Source organism: Scophthalmus maximus, chromosome 5 (assembly GCF_022379125.1).
Source record: "Scophthalmus maximus strain ysfricsl-2021 chromosome 5, ASM2237912v1, whole genome shotgun sequence".
In the NCBI taxonomy this organism is placed as follows: Eukaryota; Metazoa; Chordata; class Actinopteri; order Pleuronectiformes; family Scophthalmidae; genus Scophthalmus; species Scophthalmus maximus.
This window is the reverse complement of record NC_061519.1, coordinates 4128724-4149355: the sequence shown is the minus strand read 5'-3', so window position 1 is coordinate 4149355 and position 20632 is coordinate 4128724. Positions and strand designations below refer to the sequence as shown.

The 20632-nt window shown below is 41.8% G+C and overlaps 1 protein-coding gene across 5 annotated transcripts in view; it reads left to right on the top strand.

The window, feature by feature from the left end:
• trappc9 (trafficking protein particle complex subunit 9) overlaps positions 1-20632 on the top strand; it is a 165841-nt gene that overhangs the window by 35198 nt on the left and 110011 nt on the right. For all 5 annotated transcript variants that reach the window (XM_047332052.1, XM_035634488.2, XM_047332051.1 and 2 more), the window contains 4 exons: positions 905-1031; positions 1179-1311; positions 3818-3981; positions 12903-13055. In XM_047332052.1, coding sequence (XP_047188008.1) covers positions 905-1031; positions 1179-1311; positions 3818-3981; positions 12903-13055 — 577 coding nt within the window. The remainder of the gene's footprint in view (positions 1-904; positions 1032-1178; positions 1312-3817; positions 3982-12902; positions 13056-20632) is intronic.

Here is a 20632-nt window from a genome sequence, read left to right as displayed (position 1 = left end):
TGCTGTTACGGATTGATGCAGTCATTACGTCACCTCAGTCTGCCTCGTGCAGCCACAGGCAGGGTGCACTCGGAATGTAAATACAGTTATTCTGAGGTGGCAGGATTACACACAACTTTTACACACACACACACACACACACACACACACACACACACACACACACACACACACACACACACACACACACACACACACACACAAACACACACACCGTGGTTTTCTGACTACAAATGAGGCTCAGCCGATCTATTTTTGGCCCTGCAGCCAACTTGACAACAACACATTGCGCATGTCAGTTCTACTCACTGGGAAAGCATCATTTATTATTAAAAAACCTCCTCCAAGCCTGATACAGTGGGCAGAAACTATAACTATTCTCAGTCCTGCTATGCATGATCATGCATTGCCAACTGCTGAAGGATCTAGTTTTACATCACAAAGTCTCATAAAAAATATTTCACTCCCCCCTAAAAAGTGCACAAATAGAAGAGTTAAATTCCTTTCTACATTTGTTGACATATCAACAATCAAAATTGACATCGATAACATGTAGTAAACCACAGTTACATGCTTCCTGAACCAGAGCAACAGGTGGAACAAAATTTTTCAGTGGACACTCGGCAAAAAGGTGACATTTCATACCCCTTTTCCACCAAAGCAGCTCAGACTGTGTGTCGTTAACGGAGGACGTTGCACAGCAGAGGTGAACAGTAGTTGCAAAATGGCAGGGCACATTGACTACTTGCAAGTATTGTAATCCAATTAATTTTGAGATGCTTCAAATGTTTAATGTCGGTCGCGTGTCTCCTACTGTTTCGTCCATTGGATTACATTAAGAGGTATATTTGATTGTTCTTTATGGTTTAATTGAAAGTTTCTTCCTGTTTTGTGTTTTATACAGGGTTTACTGACCTCCGGGGTGGAGTTTGAATCTCTGCCTGCTGCCCTGTCCCTGCCTGCAGAGTCTGGCCTGTACCCCGTCACTCTGGTTGGCGTCCCGCGCACAGCTGGCAACATCACTGTCAATGGTGAATCCATCCAACAAATCTATTCCACCAATCGGATGCTGCGCATGATAAAGAGCTGGTCAAACGACATGTGATCTGTGTTGCGCACACTGTTGTATCAGAAATGCATTCCACTTTTATAACCATGTCCTCCTCGTTTGCATTCAGGTTACCACACGTCTGTGTTCGGTGTGACCAGTGACTGCCTGCTGGAGGCCCTGTCCAGTGTGAAGACTAGTGGCTGTTTGGTGGAGGTGGTTCCCTCCCTTCCTCGCCTCCAGCTCAGCACATCCCTGCCACGGTCAGAAACTCTCTGCTCCTGTCTGGTGTTGTGACATCTCACAGCTGCTGTGTATTACTAAAAGCTGTCCTTTTTTATTACTATTATTATTCACTGAAGCCATAAGTGTGGGTTAAACAAAAACATCGGGGCATTTTTTTTCTCTGTGGCTCATTTGGCAGATGTCATGCAACACGTGTAATGGCCACAGTCTGATCATTTGTCAGGTGTACACCATGGGCCATGAAATGGAGAACACATTTTGCCTTTTTGGGTTAGATGACATATTATGCAAAAAACACTTTTTCAGTGTTTATGTGTGTATCTGTGGAGCCTGCCGGCCAACAAACTGAATAAAGACCACCCTGTGGTTTTTTTTTGTTAGCTGGCTAAAGCTTACAGCCTGGCTCTGAACAACTGGTTCAGATTTCTCTCCCAGTGTGATGTGGTAACCCCGCCTGCGGATGAAGCCTCGAACGCCGCGGTTTCGAAACTACCTGGTTGCTCTGATGTTCACGCATCCAGGTGGTTTCGAAACCGCAGCATTCCGAGGCTTCACCGGAGTCACCATGCGATGTCGCAGCATGTATTCCCCGACCCCTACACGCTTTTCTGCTTCCTGTTTGGTTCTGGAAAGAGCTCACCTATTGGTTGTAGAAAATCTTCATGTCACTATCTGCATGTGCGAAGCCTAAAAACTTACGATAATATCAAACGCGGTTGATGAACGTCAAGACGTGAAAAAGACCGACTTAAAACAGCTCAGATCACCAGCTCACACCAAACGATCAAGATGACGGGAGCGCGACTCAACTACGGCAAAACTCTCATTATTTTATACCGACAATGGAAATTTGTCTACGACAGTTAAATCGCTCGAAAGTCATTAGGTGAAAGGCCAGCATTAAACTGTGTGTGACTCTGCCTGGTGTCTGTCACACATGTTCTCCGTTGTCTTTCTGGAAGCTTCTTCACAGGTTTTTGTAACCAGGGGACTGATTAGACTATTGAAGTCACGTGTGCTCATCACTCCCCTGGTGCAGCTGGAGGTCTCTCCTGAGCCTCCTCAACCCTCACAATATCAGATTTAATATGTGGTTGCAAGTCTTTGGCAGTACCGTGCTTGTGTTAGTACTTTTGGCTTCTTTCGGGTCCTCAACAAGTGACAGCGCATGCTGAGTTACTGGAGGTCACTGGACTTGACCGTACAGACAAGAATATTGCTGTTTGGCCATAAAAAATAAAAAAAACAATATGAAAAGGCAGCGAGTCCTACGCTCTGCTCAGCCGCGACTGATGTGGACACCCTCCAGCACCGGACGTCAGCACTTCGACCTCAAAGTCATTGTTTCATTTCACACGCATCGTTCTGGAGTGCAGACGCAACACAACGGAAAAATGTGTCACTGTCCTGCTACTCACCGAGTACACTGCGCTGTACTGCGTTAATACTCAGTTTCTCAACAAGTAGCAAAAGGTAACTCATCAGATTATTCACGTTCATGAATTGACTAATGTTAAGTGTCTGGTTAGGACCAGGTTTCTTAAACCAGATTCTAACCTAACTCTAGTTCTAACATAAAGACATAAAGAAATTTCAACTTTAATACAACACAAACCATGTGTTTTCTGAATTAATAAATTGCCTGTAAAAGTATTAATATTTTTTATTTCTAGAATTACTATAATAAAAGACTTTTAAAGACTTGTGAATCCGTATCTCTGACAGTCGAGCTACTGCACGATCCTCTGTTTAGGCCATGCCTGTACTTTAAGTGCAGCACTTTGGCATCGTTTGACGTGGAAAATCTTTGTATTCCCTCGTGCCGAAAGAGCCGCAGCCGACGCATGAAGGAAATAGAATAGAAATATAATATGTGGTCTCTTGGGAGCTGTGGTCGGGTCCACAGGTGGACCTTCTGCTCAGACTTCAGTCCAACACGTGCCTCACTGCTTACAGATCGTCTTGCCTCCAGCACAAAACGGCAGCGTAACTAACACCACTGTGTTTTTTTTAAAGCCACAGAACATAGAGATAAATCTTTTTCCTTGCTAATTACATTTTTAATTTAATAATAGTCAGGATCTAGAGAAGGAGATGCAGCTGCTAAAATTCCAACACATTTCCATCATTGATCCATCATAACTTTCAAACTACTGCTGTCAAGGCAGTTGCTGACTGGTGGTAAAGGTAGATATGGTAACCCTTATTAAAAATGTATGCTGTCTGCAATCCTAAATTGGGCTTTAATGGCAAAACCTAAACAATGAAAATCAATGCTAAACTCCATGCAGGACTCCCCACTGCATTAGCTGGAACAAATGACATTCTAGCTATTGAGATTCAAGGTTTTTTTTAAAACGTATCTGTTTTCACAAATCGCTGGCTGATTTAATGTCTGAAGAATTATTTTTGAAATGGTTTGGTTCGCCACCACAAGCCTTTTAAATACCTTTATTCCTAATCCAAAATAAAAAAGAAAAGAAAATTCTAACTAACCTCTTCCTTCTCTAAAAACCTAACCAGGTCAGCGCACACGCCCCAGCCCATGTCCAAAGAAGAGCTGTACAGCACCGTGTCCGTCCAGCTCTTCAACGGAGAGACCCAGCAGCTGACCATCACCTTGGACAACATTGGATCTGAGGACATCGAGACCCTGGAGCTCACCTCTAAGATTGTCACCACCAAAGGTTAGAGCCCCCTGTAAACATCACTCAAGCAATATCTCTCCATTCGGAGAGTAAAGGCCTGACGATATATACTTTATATAATGTGAGGATGTATTGAGATTATCGCTGTGTGTATGTTTGGTCGGTACAGTTTTGGTCAGGCCTTTGATGCACTTCATCACCCACAGAGTTTGTTGTTTCGGGAGTTTGTTGCGGTGATGTCCGCAGTGCCACAGAGGTCACTGCCGCACTGTCTTCGGTTCCACATCTCTCATGCCCCCGTGGCTTTTCACTCTGTGCTCCATCTCTTTGTACAACACCTGCTCAGGTGCTCAGATCTCTGCAGTCCCTCTCACCCCGAGTGACTGACTCGTCTGTGTTTCACACGGTTGTCTGTTTGAAAAAAATACATATTTCTGGATACAGCACACACATACACAAAGTTACGATGGTGGTGCAAGTGTCAGACGTGCAGAAGCTGCAACTTTCACATGTTGTAGATGGCTCACGTCAGACCGTTGTACGAACTAACTGGGTGCAGTTTTATAACGTGGCTACTGGAAAATTAGATTAGTTAGAAGGGGTGGATTAACATTCAGTCTCCATACAGGTTGACTAAACACCTGTGGAAGCAACTGAGCCACCGCCACCATTAACGGAAAAAAAGGATTAATAGCTTCTCAGTAAGACCAACACAAATGTGATTTTTATATTTGCTTGAATCGTTTAAGTTAACAGAGGCAATGTTAGCCAAACTGGTGGCCTGAGGGTTGGGGGGTAGGGTACAATGGAGAGAGAGAATACCGAACAGGAAATGTGACCAAAACAGCATCTGTTTTCAAAAGAGATGTCACAGGTGAGAGTGACGGTCATTGTATGCACAGTGTTACCGTCATAATCCCTAATTTACGTCAGTGTTTGAAAAGCAGTTTTGGTCCTGATGAACCCTCTAATATCTTCTGCCTTTCACTAAATTACAAATCATTGTTTTTTGTGTTTTTTTTTACCAATAGAGGGCTTTGGTAGCGCATGTCGTGCCTCATCAGTGTTTCCCGTGGTTGGCAGTGCAGTCAGGAGATAGAGGAGGAGTTATTCAATTACTGATCGAAGCCTCTAACTGAAACATTTATAGGGACGTCGTGTTGTACAGCATCACTGTGGTGTTGAGGGGGAATATTACTATACTTCACCTGACCTAGGTGAGTTCTCTTCAAGTTAAGTGGACTCAATGCTAGAAACTTTATTTTTGAGGCTGATAGTGATATTTTTGTTGAGGAGTTAAAATCACAAACATATACAACTATCTTCTTCCTTTAGATTATTTTTCTTTCTGTCGTATATCAGCTGATTTTTTTTAGACGTCTAATAAGTCGCTTGTTCCCAACAATTATTTGTGTAACATGCCCCGCATTACTTTCAGATGAGCAAGTGCCCTTGATTTACAGCAGCCGTTCTATTTTTACAATCCAATGTTCTATTATAGTACATATTCAGGAGAGCGAGACAGACATTTGGTTATACAATTATACTTGTCTTTTGAGCACAGTTGTGTTCGCTTGTCATTGTGTAAGTGAAGTCTGTAGGCGAAGAAGCATTTTTTCCCTCCAGTTGCTTAAAACACGCATTACTTAATCACTTGAGCTTACCGGGAATACAGTACAATCTGTGGACATCTGCTTTTTAATAATCACTTCCCGTCGCTGCTCTCAGCAGGAGTTCAATCAAAGAGTCCAGGAGCAGAGATGGACCAGGGAGCCAGTTTATATGGAATTGATGTGACATTTACAAAATGGCCGCGGGCATCTGTGTTTAATTGAAGAAGGACCACACGAACATTGACGCTCATAGATCTGGTCCTAACAGACGACTTCTGTCATTGTCACTGTTCGTGCTTTTCTCCCACAAGCATGTCAAGGTCTCTGGACCATAATTTGGTGACCAGCCCTGAAGAAAATGAAACTGTCCAGAGGCCCAGTCCAGCTCTCGGGTGGATAAGAATAGACCTGTTGCTGTAAATAGTAAAAGGACTCCAATTAAAATAGTCTGGAGTTTTTTTTAAGATGCTCTCAGAGACTCCCTGCTTCTTACATACCCAGCTCCCTGCTGGCCAGACTCCAACATACAACACAGTCTCTCTACTAAAATGTGACATATTATGCAAAAATCACTTTGTCAGTGTTTGTGCACATAAATGTGTGTATCTGTGGAGCCTGCCGGTCCACAAACTGTGAAAAATGACCCTGTAGTTTTTTTGTGAACTGGCTTAACCCTACAGCCTGGCTCTGAACGTCTGGTTCAGATTTCTCTCCCACTGTGATGTCACAGTTGGACTCTTTTGGGGTAACCCCGCCTGTAATCTGAGAATCTCCACTTCTCTGGGGAAGGGGGGTACACATTTTGAAATCGTTTGACCAATCACAACAGACTGGGCCAGCTGGCCAATCAGAGCAGACTGGGGTTTATCGGGAGGCGGGCTAAAAAAAAATCCAGCCGTATTAGACAGAGGGTGAGAAGAGGAGCTGCAGGAATGGGCAGTATGAGAACACTGATGCCTTTTCTGAACATTACAGCATGTTAACCTTTTCAAGTGGTAACCCAAATTAAACATAGACTAATTGTAGATATAAAAATTTAAAAGAAAAACTGAGGGAATAGATGCTTAACTCAGTCGCTCAGTGATCTCATAAATGTGGATAATTTGTTGCACGCATGCAAGGATTAGATTATTATGTTAAAAATCCCCCAACTGCAGTGCTAAAGATTCAATTAGATTTGAGTAGATGTGTAAAATGAAATAATAGCTCAATAAAAGTGATTCAGTTTTTTCACAAAATCAGTAATAAATAAAGAAACTACATTGCTGCTTTTTTTTTTAATACTCCAGGTTAATAACAGCTGCACAGCTCTAGCAGAGGGAAAGATTAAAATGTCAGTTTTGCAGATCTAAGTGTCCACCAACAAAGTTCCTCCTTTTCTCTTTATTTTTCCAACATCTAGTGAATGAACTCTCGTGATCTTTGGCCTTTTAAGTTTCTCCATATGGTTTCGCAGCTCTATTTTTCTTCGTCCCTTCCAAGCTCTCTCTTTCAAATCCTCATCTCCTTCAGTCCCTGTTGGGGAATAGCTCCTCTGTTCTCTATATTCCTCTATATTGTTGTCCTTTTTTTCCTTCCCTTTTCACTCTCTTTGTTGCTCTGGATATGAATCCCTCTTCTCAACAGAGTAACCAGTAAATTCACTGCTTCATGTTCTGGCTTCTTGCTCTTTTCCCTCATGCTATGAATACATTTATTCTCCACCAGTTAAAGACTGGTGGACATTTTTTCTTTGGCTTATTCAAAGCTTTGCAAGTACGCTTCATGTAAAGATTATTCAAGTATTCATGCAGTGCAGTTTGGAGTTTATTTCTTATCTTTATTCAATAGCAGTGGTCTTTAATTTTGAGAGCAATTTTTCTTCCTCTCACGTTCAGACAGTCCGTGCTTGCGTGCAAAATTGGCTTTGCCTCAGATATATATTGTTCATGCACAAATGTCCTGCACATCTGTTTGGTTCCTTCTCCCCACACTCAGGCTAAAAAAATGCCTGCTGTCAGATTTCTGCTCCCACTCTTGGATTCTTGTGACAGGAACCTGTCAAAATCCCCCAACAGATAGATTACCACGAACGACGCTGACCATTGATATCGTCACAGCCTCGTTCTCCTTATTTCTCTCAGCATGGATCACCCACAGGTTTCTATGTTATCCTTATTCAGTGTGTATGAATGGGAAAAACAGAAGTGACTTCAATGAGCTACAACATTTAAAAAAAGAAAAGGGAAAACAAAAAGGAACTTGTGAGGTCGGCCACATTTGCATATGTACAGGAAGAGTCTGATAAGAAAATCCTTATGTTGTTTCACAAATATTATTCCAATCTCAATTAATGGGACATCGAGATTACAGTACTGCAGATCAAGATGTGCGTTTCGCTGCTCATAATTTCTCCGGGTTTGTCGAGACAGTGTCGGAGCAAATATGTTGTATATGAACTTACGCACCATCTGTTCAATGTGCCTGGGCGCTGATATTTCCCCAAAGACCCCAGAAAAAAGCTGATAACCATACATTTAACAAAAATGCCAACATCACTCTGCCTGCAAAAATGAATGTCTAAATGTGTTTTCAGTCTTTTCGGTAAATAATCTTTGTAGCTACTCTAAGGGCTGTTGAACAGTCTTTGTACCGCCTCAGGGGTAAGACACCAGTGGTGATGTGTGTGCTTGGGAAGATTTTAGGGGGTGAAGAGGAGAAGGACAGACCCTTGTGATCTCTCAATTATAAGATCTTGTAATATAGACTTGAAATATTTTCATAACTCGACACTGTCAAGTCTGCCTGTCAGAGTCTGAACCCGGTTTCAGCTGTGACACAGAGTGACTATTGATTCTGTGTTCCTACCAAGATCAAATGTCGCCAATAGTCCCGAATCAAGATGTTGTTTTTTTGGAAGTGGTGTTTTGTAGTAAGCCTCGGCTTGTTTCATGCCAACCACGGTGACCCCTGGAAAGCTGCTAGTGGAAGTATATGCAAGGGAATCGTGCCCAGTTTGTTCTGTAGGAGGATAATTGGCTTATAGCGGAGTGAAGCTCTTTCTGCACTGCAGCTTACAATGCAGCCAGTGTGTTTTTGTTATCTCTGTCAGACTCGTGCGAAATGTCGCTGTGTTCTGAGTTTTACTTAAATTGAAAAACAAGGTTCCTAAATGACTCGCTGTAATTTATGGACACTTTTGTGAACGCATTAAAGAGTCAAAAATGACAATTCACACACACACACACACACACACACACACACACACACACACACACTGCCTCAGAGGAGGAGCAGCCTGGTGGGCTGCATGATACTACGTGACTTGCTAATTGCATTGCAGTGCAATTGATCATCCTGTTCTGTCTCTTCCGTGTAACTTCATCTGTTTTGTTTTTGCAGTAATTTAGGAAACCACTGTGTTTTCAACTCGAGTGATTCAAATAAGACCGAGCCCTTGAAGGATATTACCGCATTTTAAATGAATCAGTGTTTTTTTTATTCAATCAATCTCATTGTTACTGGTGTTCTACCTTCTCATTTAATTATGAGGAATCATTCACTGATTTCACTTCAACCATGTCTTTTCTATTCTTTTGCATCAATTTGTGAGGAGTTATCAGAGGACGTTTAATTAGCTGTTCCACTGCCACTTAAATCCTTAAACCACAGGAGAGCTGGTGACAGTGTGTCCGGGGTCGGGAGCATTCAACTCTGTGTAGGTTTTTAAAAATGTTACTTAAATTAACATAGATGTGGCCACCACCATCTGTTTGTATATCAATACTTGTTGGCTCCAAACCTGACAGCAACCAAACAAAAAAACAAACTGTAGACCACCATTATCAGTGGTGTCTCACTTATTATTGTCTAATCTCAGAAAAAAAAAAAGATTTACAGTGTATCTCATACTGGTTACTTGCCGATGCCACAATACATAGGAAAGGATACAATGAGAGCCGGTGTTGTAATGAAGTCACTATTTCATGCTAGCTGAGCTCTATAGAGTATGCATCACATGTGCTGACTCTCATTGCACATTCAGATAAAATAAGAAAATATAAAAACAATTTATGTATTTGAACTAGTCTGTCCATATTTTGAGCAAATGCAACGTGTGTCCATTTGACCCCTATAGTGAGTCAAGTTCAGATTGTAATTTATACTCTGGGTGCCTCAGTCAAACATGCGTGTACATTATGATGCTGAGGTCATGGATACAGTGGCGATGGAATCTATAGCGACACGCTGACAGGATGAATAAAAGATGAAGATGCGCAATATGAGGACACCTTTGGCAAAACAAACAAAACATTAGTCTTTCTGCCACAGCACAGCCACCTCGACCCACCAGATAGTGAGTCTGGTGTCCCAAAAGTAAATACATGTATTCACAAAAAGAACTTCATAGAAAACAAAATAAAACTCCTAACACAATAGTCTGTTGTGTCGCTTTGAAACAGAGTAAACACAAACCAAGTTGTCTTTGTACGGTAGAAAATCACCGGCCATCAGACCTTTTCTTCACACTGCCACCGTATCGCTCCTTGGTGGATTAAATTTCGGCACGGCTCAGTCGGCCCCTGAGACACTAATGCACGTTCAAACCAAATGTCCAAACACCTTTGACTGTGCCGCCAATAAAAAAAAAGAAGAAGGGGGATTAATGTTGCCTCAGTGATTTTGTTACCATGAGCAGATCTGACTGTATTGTCCTTTTTTCTTATTAGGCATCATCAGGTTTCGTTATGATGGCCATTCAATTTTAGTATTAGGGTTGCCTGGCATTGAGCGAGACATTTGTGTTTTTGTACCAGACATCTCTCCTCGTGGCTTTTATATTCATACATTTAAGAAGACACCAAAATGTTTCTGTACTCTTTTTAGCAATCACTTTTCTTTTTAGTCTTGCTTATGTGCTATTCCTCGTGTCTCAGAAATGAGACTGAAAATCCCACTCATTAGTGCTAACATCTTCCCGGTATGTTTGGTTATAATGAAAATAAATTATTGTTATAATATGTTGAGCAGGGCAAAGTTTGCATTATTTGACTTGTGTGAGGGTTTGTAGTGGAGCAGGGTTACCCCAGGGAATGATGAGCTCTATAATATCTCACTTTAAACAAAAAGTTGAACCTGTTAGAGACTATGATGTAAAAACACGTGTCCAACTGCTGGTTTCAGATTTCTGCCTGGTGTCGTACTGGCCTGTCCTCCTCTGCTTGTGTGGCAGGCTTCTCCTCACTTTTAGCCATTTATTCTGAACTTCACCCGGCTGTTTTTAACTAGTTTTGACTGTGGTAGCCGAGTGGCTCAGGGTTACAGTCGGTCCAACACTTTGGTAGTGGTGTGGTGCCATACTGGGATCCTGAGGGTTCTGGGAGCCTGTGGGTTATGCGCTCTTTGGGCAAAAGGATCTCTGAGGTTGTTCCTGGAATCGGCTGGCAACACTTTTGACAGTGGCAATCGGCTTGGCTATGATCTCCAATCTCAGGTCAGCTGGCATGGGGCTTGTCGAGGCCTGCGACCCAATCTCGGAGTGTGGGGATGTTGTCCTGCCCCCCCTTCCCTTGCCACAGCATCTCTGTTGTACTTCCTCAATCTCTCTGTGCAATTGCGAACATTGGAACACCAAGCCAGCAGTTGTTTCTATTCTATCGATCCAACATCCTCTGCATATATCCCGTCTCACTGGGGTTTGCTTGTATAGTAGTGTTCCAACAATTCAATATTCCCCACCCTGGACCATGAATGTCTCGTCCCAGCAGGACACTTCTCACCAGGTTGCCTTGGTTCCCCTCAACCTGAGGCGGATCTTGTTGACCCAGGTGACGTCCGTTTTTCGACATAATGTAAAAGAAAGATATCGTAGTAGTATAGTATTGATACAAGTTTTGAACAGTATTTCATTCAATTTCTCTGATTGTTCCTCATTGGACCTGTTGTACATGAGTTACAGCTCCTTAATTGTCCTGCTGGACCATAACCGGGGGAGAAAGAAAAAAGAGGGGGAGTCCGACTTTTGAGATTTTCATCTTCTCTTGCTCTTAAATGTTCAGGACAGCCTTTGAAATGGCTCTGAGGCAGGGCTGACATGCCCTCCGCGCTGTTTTCAAAAAAACAGGAGCTGAAAATTATTTCTCGACCGTCATTGCGGCTGCCATTTCTCGTGACTCATAGTTTAAGTAGTGCGACGATAGTAACATCATCCACAATCCTCGCTGTGAACCTGTTGAATTACAAGGCCTGCTGTTGCATATTCAAGTAGAATGACTTGTGTTTTCCTTTCCAATCCCATTTCTTTAAAATCATTTCCCCCATTGCTACACTCTCTGCCCCCCACCCCTCTTTCCCCCCTCTCTTTTAATTCACGGCAAGGAGCTCTGAATTTATGAATATTTAAAGTGGTTATTCACAAAATCTTTATTTAATGCTGCCTACATTCACATACTCCTAGAGGACTTTTCAGGCTTTGGTTATGAAACAAGCTGGGTTTGTGTAAACCCTTGTTGTTACACTGATCTTGCATCTCCCCTTCTGCCGTGCGTCTGTTAAAATCAGCCTGGGGATCGCAGGAGTTTGCTCACCTGCGTAGACGGAACACATTTTTTATTCAGGTGAACCATTCACTTGATGCTCCTGGTTGAAGTGAATGCAGCTGAGTCATTCATCTCAGGTGGAAGGGGGGGTTGGAGACAGGTGTAGTGAAGTGCACCTATAAAGTCTTTGTTGGTATGAGGCCAATCAGCAGCTTTTGTTATTGCACCGGAAAGCAAAATGCATAAGTACGGAAGATGGCTCCTCCCTCTGAACAGACACAGTTTTCTTCTTATATGATTACCACCCGGTGTTTCTGTGCTGAAAGAGACCGGTGCACTTATGTTATTACTTAAGATATATTCTTAAATTTGATATAATCTTAAACTTTATTTTTCGAATTTTCAAATTTCTCGGCATTTAGATTTTATTCTCGAGATGTAAAATGAAAAAAACATAAATCTTCCTTGGGGCTTATACACTTCCGTGCATAAGAAACATCATGGTGTTTGTTTTTTCATCATGTGCAGTGAGCAGCCGGTGTAATCGAGTGCATTTCACAAGCTACACAGACGGTGAACAACAACTCCAAAGTGAATCTTTCTGCTAAATGATTACTGCATGCAAAACAGTGTCAATCTCACTCTCACATTCCCTTGTCTAAAAATATTTGCATCCAAAAAAATGCAACTATAATTATAATGCTAGTATTGCGATAGGTTTGTCCCAGAAGGTGTTATCATGTTCAGGAATGCCTTGCATTGCTTATTTTCTAATTCTGAACATTTTAAATATTTATTTTCCTTGTGTCTCTCTTTGGTGTACGTGCAGAGAAAGTGTTTGGGGAGTTTCTGAGCTGGGAGCTGGACAAGCCTCTATCCCACCTGCCCCTGAAGCCGGGCCAGGCTGTGACGCTGAGCGTCAATATCAAAGTCAAGCTGGACTTCTCTGGTCAGGAGAGCCTGCTGCAGGACCTGAACGACGGTGAGTGGGGGGACACAGACATTCACATTTTAACTTCTCTGTAAACCTGCAGGTTAAAGGTTCACAGCTTATTATGCAATTAAGTCATAAATACCAGTTAAACTGCAAATTTAGAAAGTAATTACTTTTATTTGAAATCATGATTTAACCCATTCAAATGTTATCCGAGAGATTTCAGTCCTGGTTGACTTGATGTGACTTTTGGTAACTGGGGACATCAGCAAGTGTAGTTTTATTATGACAGCAATATTTTGCAGCTATTGTGTAATTTGTTTTTCACTCAAAAGCTGGGCACAAAAAGATTAAAGTGCTGAGCTGTTGAAAACATGCGTAAAATAAAATATTAATTAATGTTCGCAGTAAGTGCAAACCAAATGTAACAATAGATTGTATAAAATCATGGATAACGCGTTCCCTCTTCCTCCCATTGTACTAAAATACGGGCGCTGCCTTCTTGTGCTTGTGCCGACATTTGGAGCCAGACGTATCGAGGTTGTGCTGTGTAACAGTCACTTAACCACTCACAAGTCTGTCTCAGATTCTTCAAACAGCTAATTAATACCACCTTTATCAAAAAATGAACACTCGTACATGCATCAGTGTGATAAGAATGACCTAAAATGACAGAAACCAACACCAAAACATTTGACCTTTTAGTTTGACCCATGTCCAATCTGCTTACATGGAGGAGGAGTGATAAAGAGGTTTTGGCTTCACTTTTGCAAAATGTCTCGTCGTCCGTGTTGCTAACCATGTCGATAAACACGATTTTGCTTCCTGTGACTGTTTCACAATAAGTAGCACCCCGTGCTTTGCCAGTTGAATGCTTTCTAATGTGGAGCAGCAGCAGCAGCATGTTCCGTTTTAATTAGCAACAACTTAATACAGCACTGATAGAGTGAATAGTAAACAATAAAGTGATGATGAGTCTGTGAACAACCCCCCCCCCCCCCCAACCCCCGGTGCTTCAGCAGTCAATCCGATTCAAACAACTGAAGAAAAACTACCATATAGGGAGACAATTACAGTTTTATGCATTCAATGGCTATTGCTGAAAAAAACATCAACCATGAAGTTGTCTCAATGATTATACATTTAATGAAACTCTTTCTCTTCTTTAAATTCTCGCACAAATTGAGAAACCACTGTGCAACGCTAAACATGGATATTTAAAAAGAAATGCAAACACTTCATTTGTTCATAGTAATTCATACAGGGGAAGTGGACGATGGTGTGAGTCACAATGTTCCAGATTGCTTGGTGGAAACTTAAAAATGCCTCCCATATGTTTTTATTCTTCAAGTGGAATTGTGCTGAGACTATTGACATTTAGCTGGTTTCATCTTTTTGAAGTAGGAGAACATCCTCCTCCTTTTCTTTGTCATCATCATTGCTAAATTAATATCTTTGTTTTTTCAAGACGTCATGTAAGACTGTGGAAAATTCTTTAATTTTCTTTTACTATTTCCTTACATTTTCTATACCAAACAGTAATTGAAAGAATGACGAATAATGAACATCTTGTCTTCACTGCCCAGCCGACACACGTTTCTCTGCAGAAATGAGAGTTAATGTGCCCCTGCAGACAGAACAGTTTTTGTTACAGCGATTCCGGCTGCCTCATTTAAGATTCAACGGTAATAGGAGAGAGGTCTCGAGGTCTCTACACCTCGGTTTCTCTCCTAGCTTCTGGCTTCCTCATTTCAACCGTCTGATTCCCTCTCTTGTAAATTTTATTCCTAGCTTTGAAAAAAAAAGGAGTCTGACCTTCTCGCCTACCTCGAAGCTCATTCGTTGCATTCCTTCTCCAGTCTTTTTCCTGGTTCCTTTTCTGTCCTGTCTCGCTCCTGACCTCTCTACCTCGTTCATCAGCCGGTCGAACCTTTTCACCGCCGACTCTGTGCGCCGATGAATAGTGCGTAATCAATACGGACCTGCTTCCACGCCATGGAGACGTTACTTTACCAGATGACTGGGGAAGTAAACACACACAGCGCTGCATGTCTGTTTCAGCCCCGGTGCCGCTCTTCTCATGAGGTCATTTAAGCGATGCCGTTTCAGAGTTTTAATTAGCTGAGCAATAATTGGGGCCCTGAATTTAGAAGATAAGACGTGGTTCCTACAGCGGCTCTGGATGCAGTTATTACGATGAAATTTATGGGATGCAGCTTTTGCTAAACACATTTGATGCTATCTTGCACTTTAATACAATAATGTAATCAAAATAATAATGTTGTGTTAATATACTAATGAACCCATTTGCATAAAGCCAGTGGTTTGGCTTTGTGCAAGTCGGCATTGTGCTTGACGATTACCTAGTTCTGCTAATTAAACTGTGAAATCTTGATTATTTTAGGCACAACTGGTGCAGTCAACAACTGTTAGGTTGTCTTACTTAGCCACCACATATTGTCGTGTATGAATTTTAATTCTGCCACAGTGTAGTAGATTATTATTACCGTTATAATCAGCATATAACAGCATCATAGACTTTTCTCGAGTGAGACATTCTAGTTGGCTAGGTAAATGTACAACTCCATCTGCATAGTTCCAAAAGAACTAGTTAGTGTTTTTCAGAAATATGCTTATTCAGTTTCTTGCCACCACATTCGAAATTTAGAGATTTGGAAAAAAGTAATTAATAACAACAAGTAGAAACATAAGAACATAAATAATCCAGTATAGTCGTGAAAACATATTTTTGCATTTTATTTAGTTGTTATAAATATGGTTATATTTTAAAAGTAAACGTCTGTATGAGTTTCTACTGCAGTGAGATCAGCGGTGGGTTAGTATTTGTCTCAGGTCTTTTAAAATCTTGAATTCCAGTGATAATCTTTTGTAACTTTGTTGACTCAGGAGGTAGAGACGAAGGTCGGCAGTCCGATCCCAGCTTGCCCTAGTCTGCATGCCGACGTGTCCTTGGGCAAGACACTAAAGCCTCTGACGACTCTTCCGACCGTGTATGAATGTGTATCAATTTGACAGAAAAAGCGTGGTAAATAGCAGCGCTGTGGGAATGTGTCTCGTGCTGTATAGCACTTGAGTGGTCGATAAGACTAGAAAAGCGCTTTATACTTTTACCATTTTTTATGTGCCCTGGTTGTATGTTGCAGCTTTTTCACAATGACACTAGTTTGGTGTTAGTTGTCTCCATACTTATCAAAGCATAATACAACCCCCCCCCCCCCCCCCCCCCCCCCCCCACCCATTTTAAATGCAAAAAACTGATGTGAAAGAATGATGCATGTCACATGCAGTTCTACCATTTTCTAAAATCCACTATATAGTCTAAGACCACAGCCTCTGAACATCACACAGTGTTTGAATAGCCGTCATCACATCTTGACACCACTCAGTCCATTATTAATCTTTTAATTTATCCCCACTCTCTGGATATGGTTAATAAACCTGGCAGACAAACTGGCAGTCTCTGCTAAATCTAAAATTTTGTGCCACTGGGTTCCATTTGGCATGAAAGCGTTTGGATTTCTTTACAGCACCAAGTAAGCAGTAAGTGGATATTAAATGGGCTGCAATTAAAAACTTTTTATCCAAAGGGCCCCACAATTTGCCTCTCCTTCAACAAACACACCTGGTCTTATGAACGGAGGGAAGTTTTATAACTTCTCTGTCTGTCTTCTTTCGCACCCATAGTTTTCCAGCTCCACAGCTTGAGGATAAATGATAGCTCACAGCTTGTGCGGTGCATGTCAGTCTGTCTGACGTGCACGATGCTGGTATATTGTGTTAACATCAGCTCTTCTCTATATTTTGCTTGTTTATGTAAACTTTGTGATTGCTTTTAGCGATGAAAAGTGCTCCATAAATGAAATGTATTATTATTATATTAAATACAAAATGTAGCCCTCACACCAGAAAGTTTTCGTTTCTACCGTTTGTCATGCTGCACTGAAGGTGGGAATTAGTTTACACCACACTCTCGCCCGCCTGTCAGAATATTGAGAGTGATATAATCCGTCATCAGTGCCATTTAATCTTATCTAATATATTCTGTTTATTGATCAAGCTGTATTTATTTGCACATTGTGATGATGAATCCATCAGATGTTGCCTGGGAGTACTGCACTCGGTGTCTCAGCCGAGGCAGAGGGCGCGAGTCAGACAAGAGTGCAGTGAGAATATTCAAAACAAGGCGAGCCTCATTGATTTATCCTCAGACTAGCTTATCCCTCACTTTCGGTCCGACTCAAAACCATGACACCATAACTCCAGATGAGATGAGAGTGATGTCATCGTTCAGCTGACTTGCAGCGCGCTTTATTGCGTTAACTGGTGTGAGCATCGTACCTAATGGCAGCGCGACCGCCTACGTTGATGCGATGGTTGTCTTTGAGGACAGCACCACAGTCAACGCATGCATCTGAAATGGAGACGAGGGACAAGAGAAACACAGCAGGCCAACTCCGGTAACAACAAGGAGGACGATGCATTCAGACGCTGTGTTAAAATTAGTTTGTCCTCACTCGACTTCAGAGAAAATATACTGCTGTCCTACTTCTGTAGTCAGTTTCTTTCCCCCCTCAACTTTGAACTTGCACCAGCAGGCCCAGTCCCGAAGAATACATTTTAGAGTAATAACCTATGACACGTTCATGTTAGATTTCCATTTTGTCTGCTCTCTGCTGTCAAGTGACAACACAGCTGCTGTCCAACCTTCAACCCTTGAAAGCTTTTAGACTTGCTGCTCTCCAAACATCTTGAGTCTGGTTAGATCAGAGCAGCTGGGTATCAAACCTTAATACTTTTTAGGTGTTTTTTTTTTTACACATTCTTCTATGAAACTTTCTAGTTTAGTGGAGGGATAAGGATTCTGACAATATTTAAACTCAACAGAGAAACTAATACATGTCTCTCTTCAGTGCTGCTTCAGAAGCTCCACCTTCCAAATTCATGGACGTGCATTGCCAAGGCAGTGACACTAAGAGCTGGGCTAGCTGGGATCTCAATAATGTAACGGGTGAAGTCCTCAGCAACAGTCAAGGCCCCATCCGGGTGCACTGTTTGTCGCTTGCTTTTTAGCAGCACTTTTAAAAAAATGGCTAGATTAGCATTTGTATCCGTAGCGATATAGACTGCAACAGTGAAATGTTTGCGGAGAAGGAGCTTTACTTAAAAATAAGATACTTGATAGCAGCAGAGCAGAAGCTCTCAGTAACTGTAGGTAGCCGACTAACATAGCATTGTTGTAAGCTACTGAAGTGCACATGTTCTCCCTTGGTTTTGAGCAATCATCATACAGCTCCAGGTCCATTACCGCAGCTCTAGTGGGGCCGAAATGTAATTTGCAATTATAGGCATAAATACAGCCATATTTTGCCACAGTTACAAAGGTTCAAGAAATGGCTCTTTCTGATCAGACAACATGTAGCAGTTAAGATATATTTAGCTTTACCAGTGAGATCTTTTGCAAGGAAAAAGTAAGGCATCACTAAAGTGTATTGTTCTGTTGCAGAGATAAAAGAAATAGTATTAAAAAAAGAATTCATTCTGCTCTAGCAGACATGGTACAAATACTGTTTTCAGTTCCAGTTTGTCAGAAATAAATAGTGTAATTGAGCAGATGATATGATTGCGAAAGGTGAAATCTCAACAGTTGTCTTCACAAAAAACTCAACATGGTGTCAGACACTGGACTGAGACCTTTGTGTTACTCAAGTCAAATTGGAACTATACATTGGTAACCGTAGACTAAAAACAGCCTTTACTAGAAAATCAAAACCTGCAGTCTATTCAACTCTAGTTTCTAAGCGTGTGATAATCTCTGGATGTTACTGCGGTTTAAAACAAAACAGCTGTTTCGAAGATGATTCCCCCCGGACTTAAATGAAGCGTCCAGGCCGACTGGGATGGCTTTCAGTAATGACAACAGTCATTTCTTCAGATACTACAATACTCTCGCTGTAAGACTAATAGATGTGTAATGATGTTACAGTTTCAACGTTGCCTGTCAGCTCAGAATAATGGTGTGCTTTTTAATGAGATACTGTTTGTCATTGTTTGAATCGGGGTAATGGTGCGTTTAATGTCCAGAATTACCACAAAGTGGTAATATATGCCCCAGTTATGAAATATTGTGTTGTTCATCTTCAGCTGATATAGTACTCGTCAAACGAGGAAGCCGTCAAGAGGCATTTGATGTTTGATTCTGTCCATTTAACAGGATTTTGGGGGGGGGGGAAATAATGTTTGCGCTGTCACAGGTGATCATTTTCCTATTTATTTGATATATCTATCTTCCGGGAAAAAAAAGATTTGTTAATATCAGAGCAATTGACAATGCAGAGATCAACAGTCTCTCTTGAGCCTTCACACCTTCACTAAAGAAAATTGCAATTATTTCAGAAGTGACACTCCCCGTCTGTGTTGCGGCGAGGTGGCCAGCGAGAGAGATTCTGAATTCGCCTCGACTCTCCCGGAGGCTGTTCGAAGGAGAACTAGACAGATACTGATTGGAGGGAGGATGCAACGGAGGGGGATGATTGTGAGCAGTGCCATTGTTAATCACGCCACTCATTACTCACGCAGTCTCGGTGCCGCAGGACACGGCAGGGCATGTGTACCCCCTGAGGTAGGCTGCATACCGTAATGGAGGACGCAGGGCGTAGAGTCAAAAAAGTGTTGGCTGTATTTGGGGACCTTTCCTTTTCCTTTTTAATCTGTCAGACAGCTGGATATAGAGAATGAGGCAATAACGCGAAAAGACTGTTCTCACTCGAGCTGAGACAACAGTCATCAACAACATGTTTCACACAGTTGAGGTGTCTTAATACTTTTTTTGTCTGTCCCAGATGATAGTTGATATTTGTGGGAAAATGAGGATACATATTTGGTTATTTATCAGATATTCAGGGCAAATGTCTCAGTGTGACTGCTGTATCCCATCAAAACACAAACCAAGGCCATCTGCAGAGGTTGTGTTAATGTACAGTACAGTAGCTAGGTCCAGACTGGCACTGTTGGTTGGAGGATTATGGTCGTGCTGCCAAAGATGGAGTTCCCTTAACCAGCAACAGGTGGCATGATTTAATTAAAATGTTTCAATAGGTCCACTTTTATATGTTTTTTGTTTGGCACCATGCATTTCTTTAGTAGCAAAAAGGAAAAGTACCAAACAAGCCCAATGACCTCAATTTGTGTCAAACGATGAGCCAGGTTAAACTAACTTATTTGTTGGATGTGGAGCCCCTCACTCTCTGCTGCACTGCTGCACAAGCCTCACTCCAATGAGTTGGTCCTGCGTTTTATTCACGCACGGCTGACGTTGGTCTGATCGTGGCCTGAGGGAGCGTGTATGTGAAGGTGTTTGAGTCGCTGTGGACAGAAGCGTCTGCCAAGTGAACGTAATTTAATTTTAAAATTTCCCTTCAATTAATCGCAATTCTCTCACACCTTATTAGTCAGCTAAAGGTGGCAAGAACACAAGACATGATTGGTTTTCCTACCCCCGAAAATTCTTACCAAGTGTCGGGCCTGTATATAAGCTCCACTTCAGAGACAACAGGCCTTTATTTGAGACAGAATATAACTGGGGACAGAACAGCGATAGGCACAGC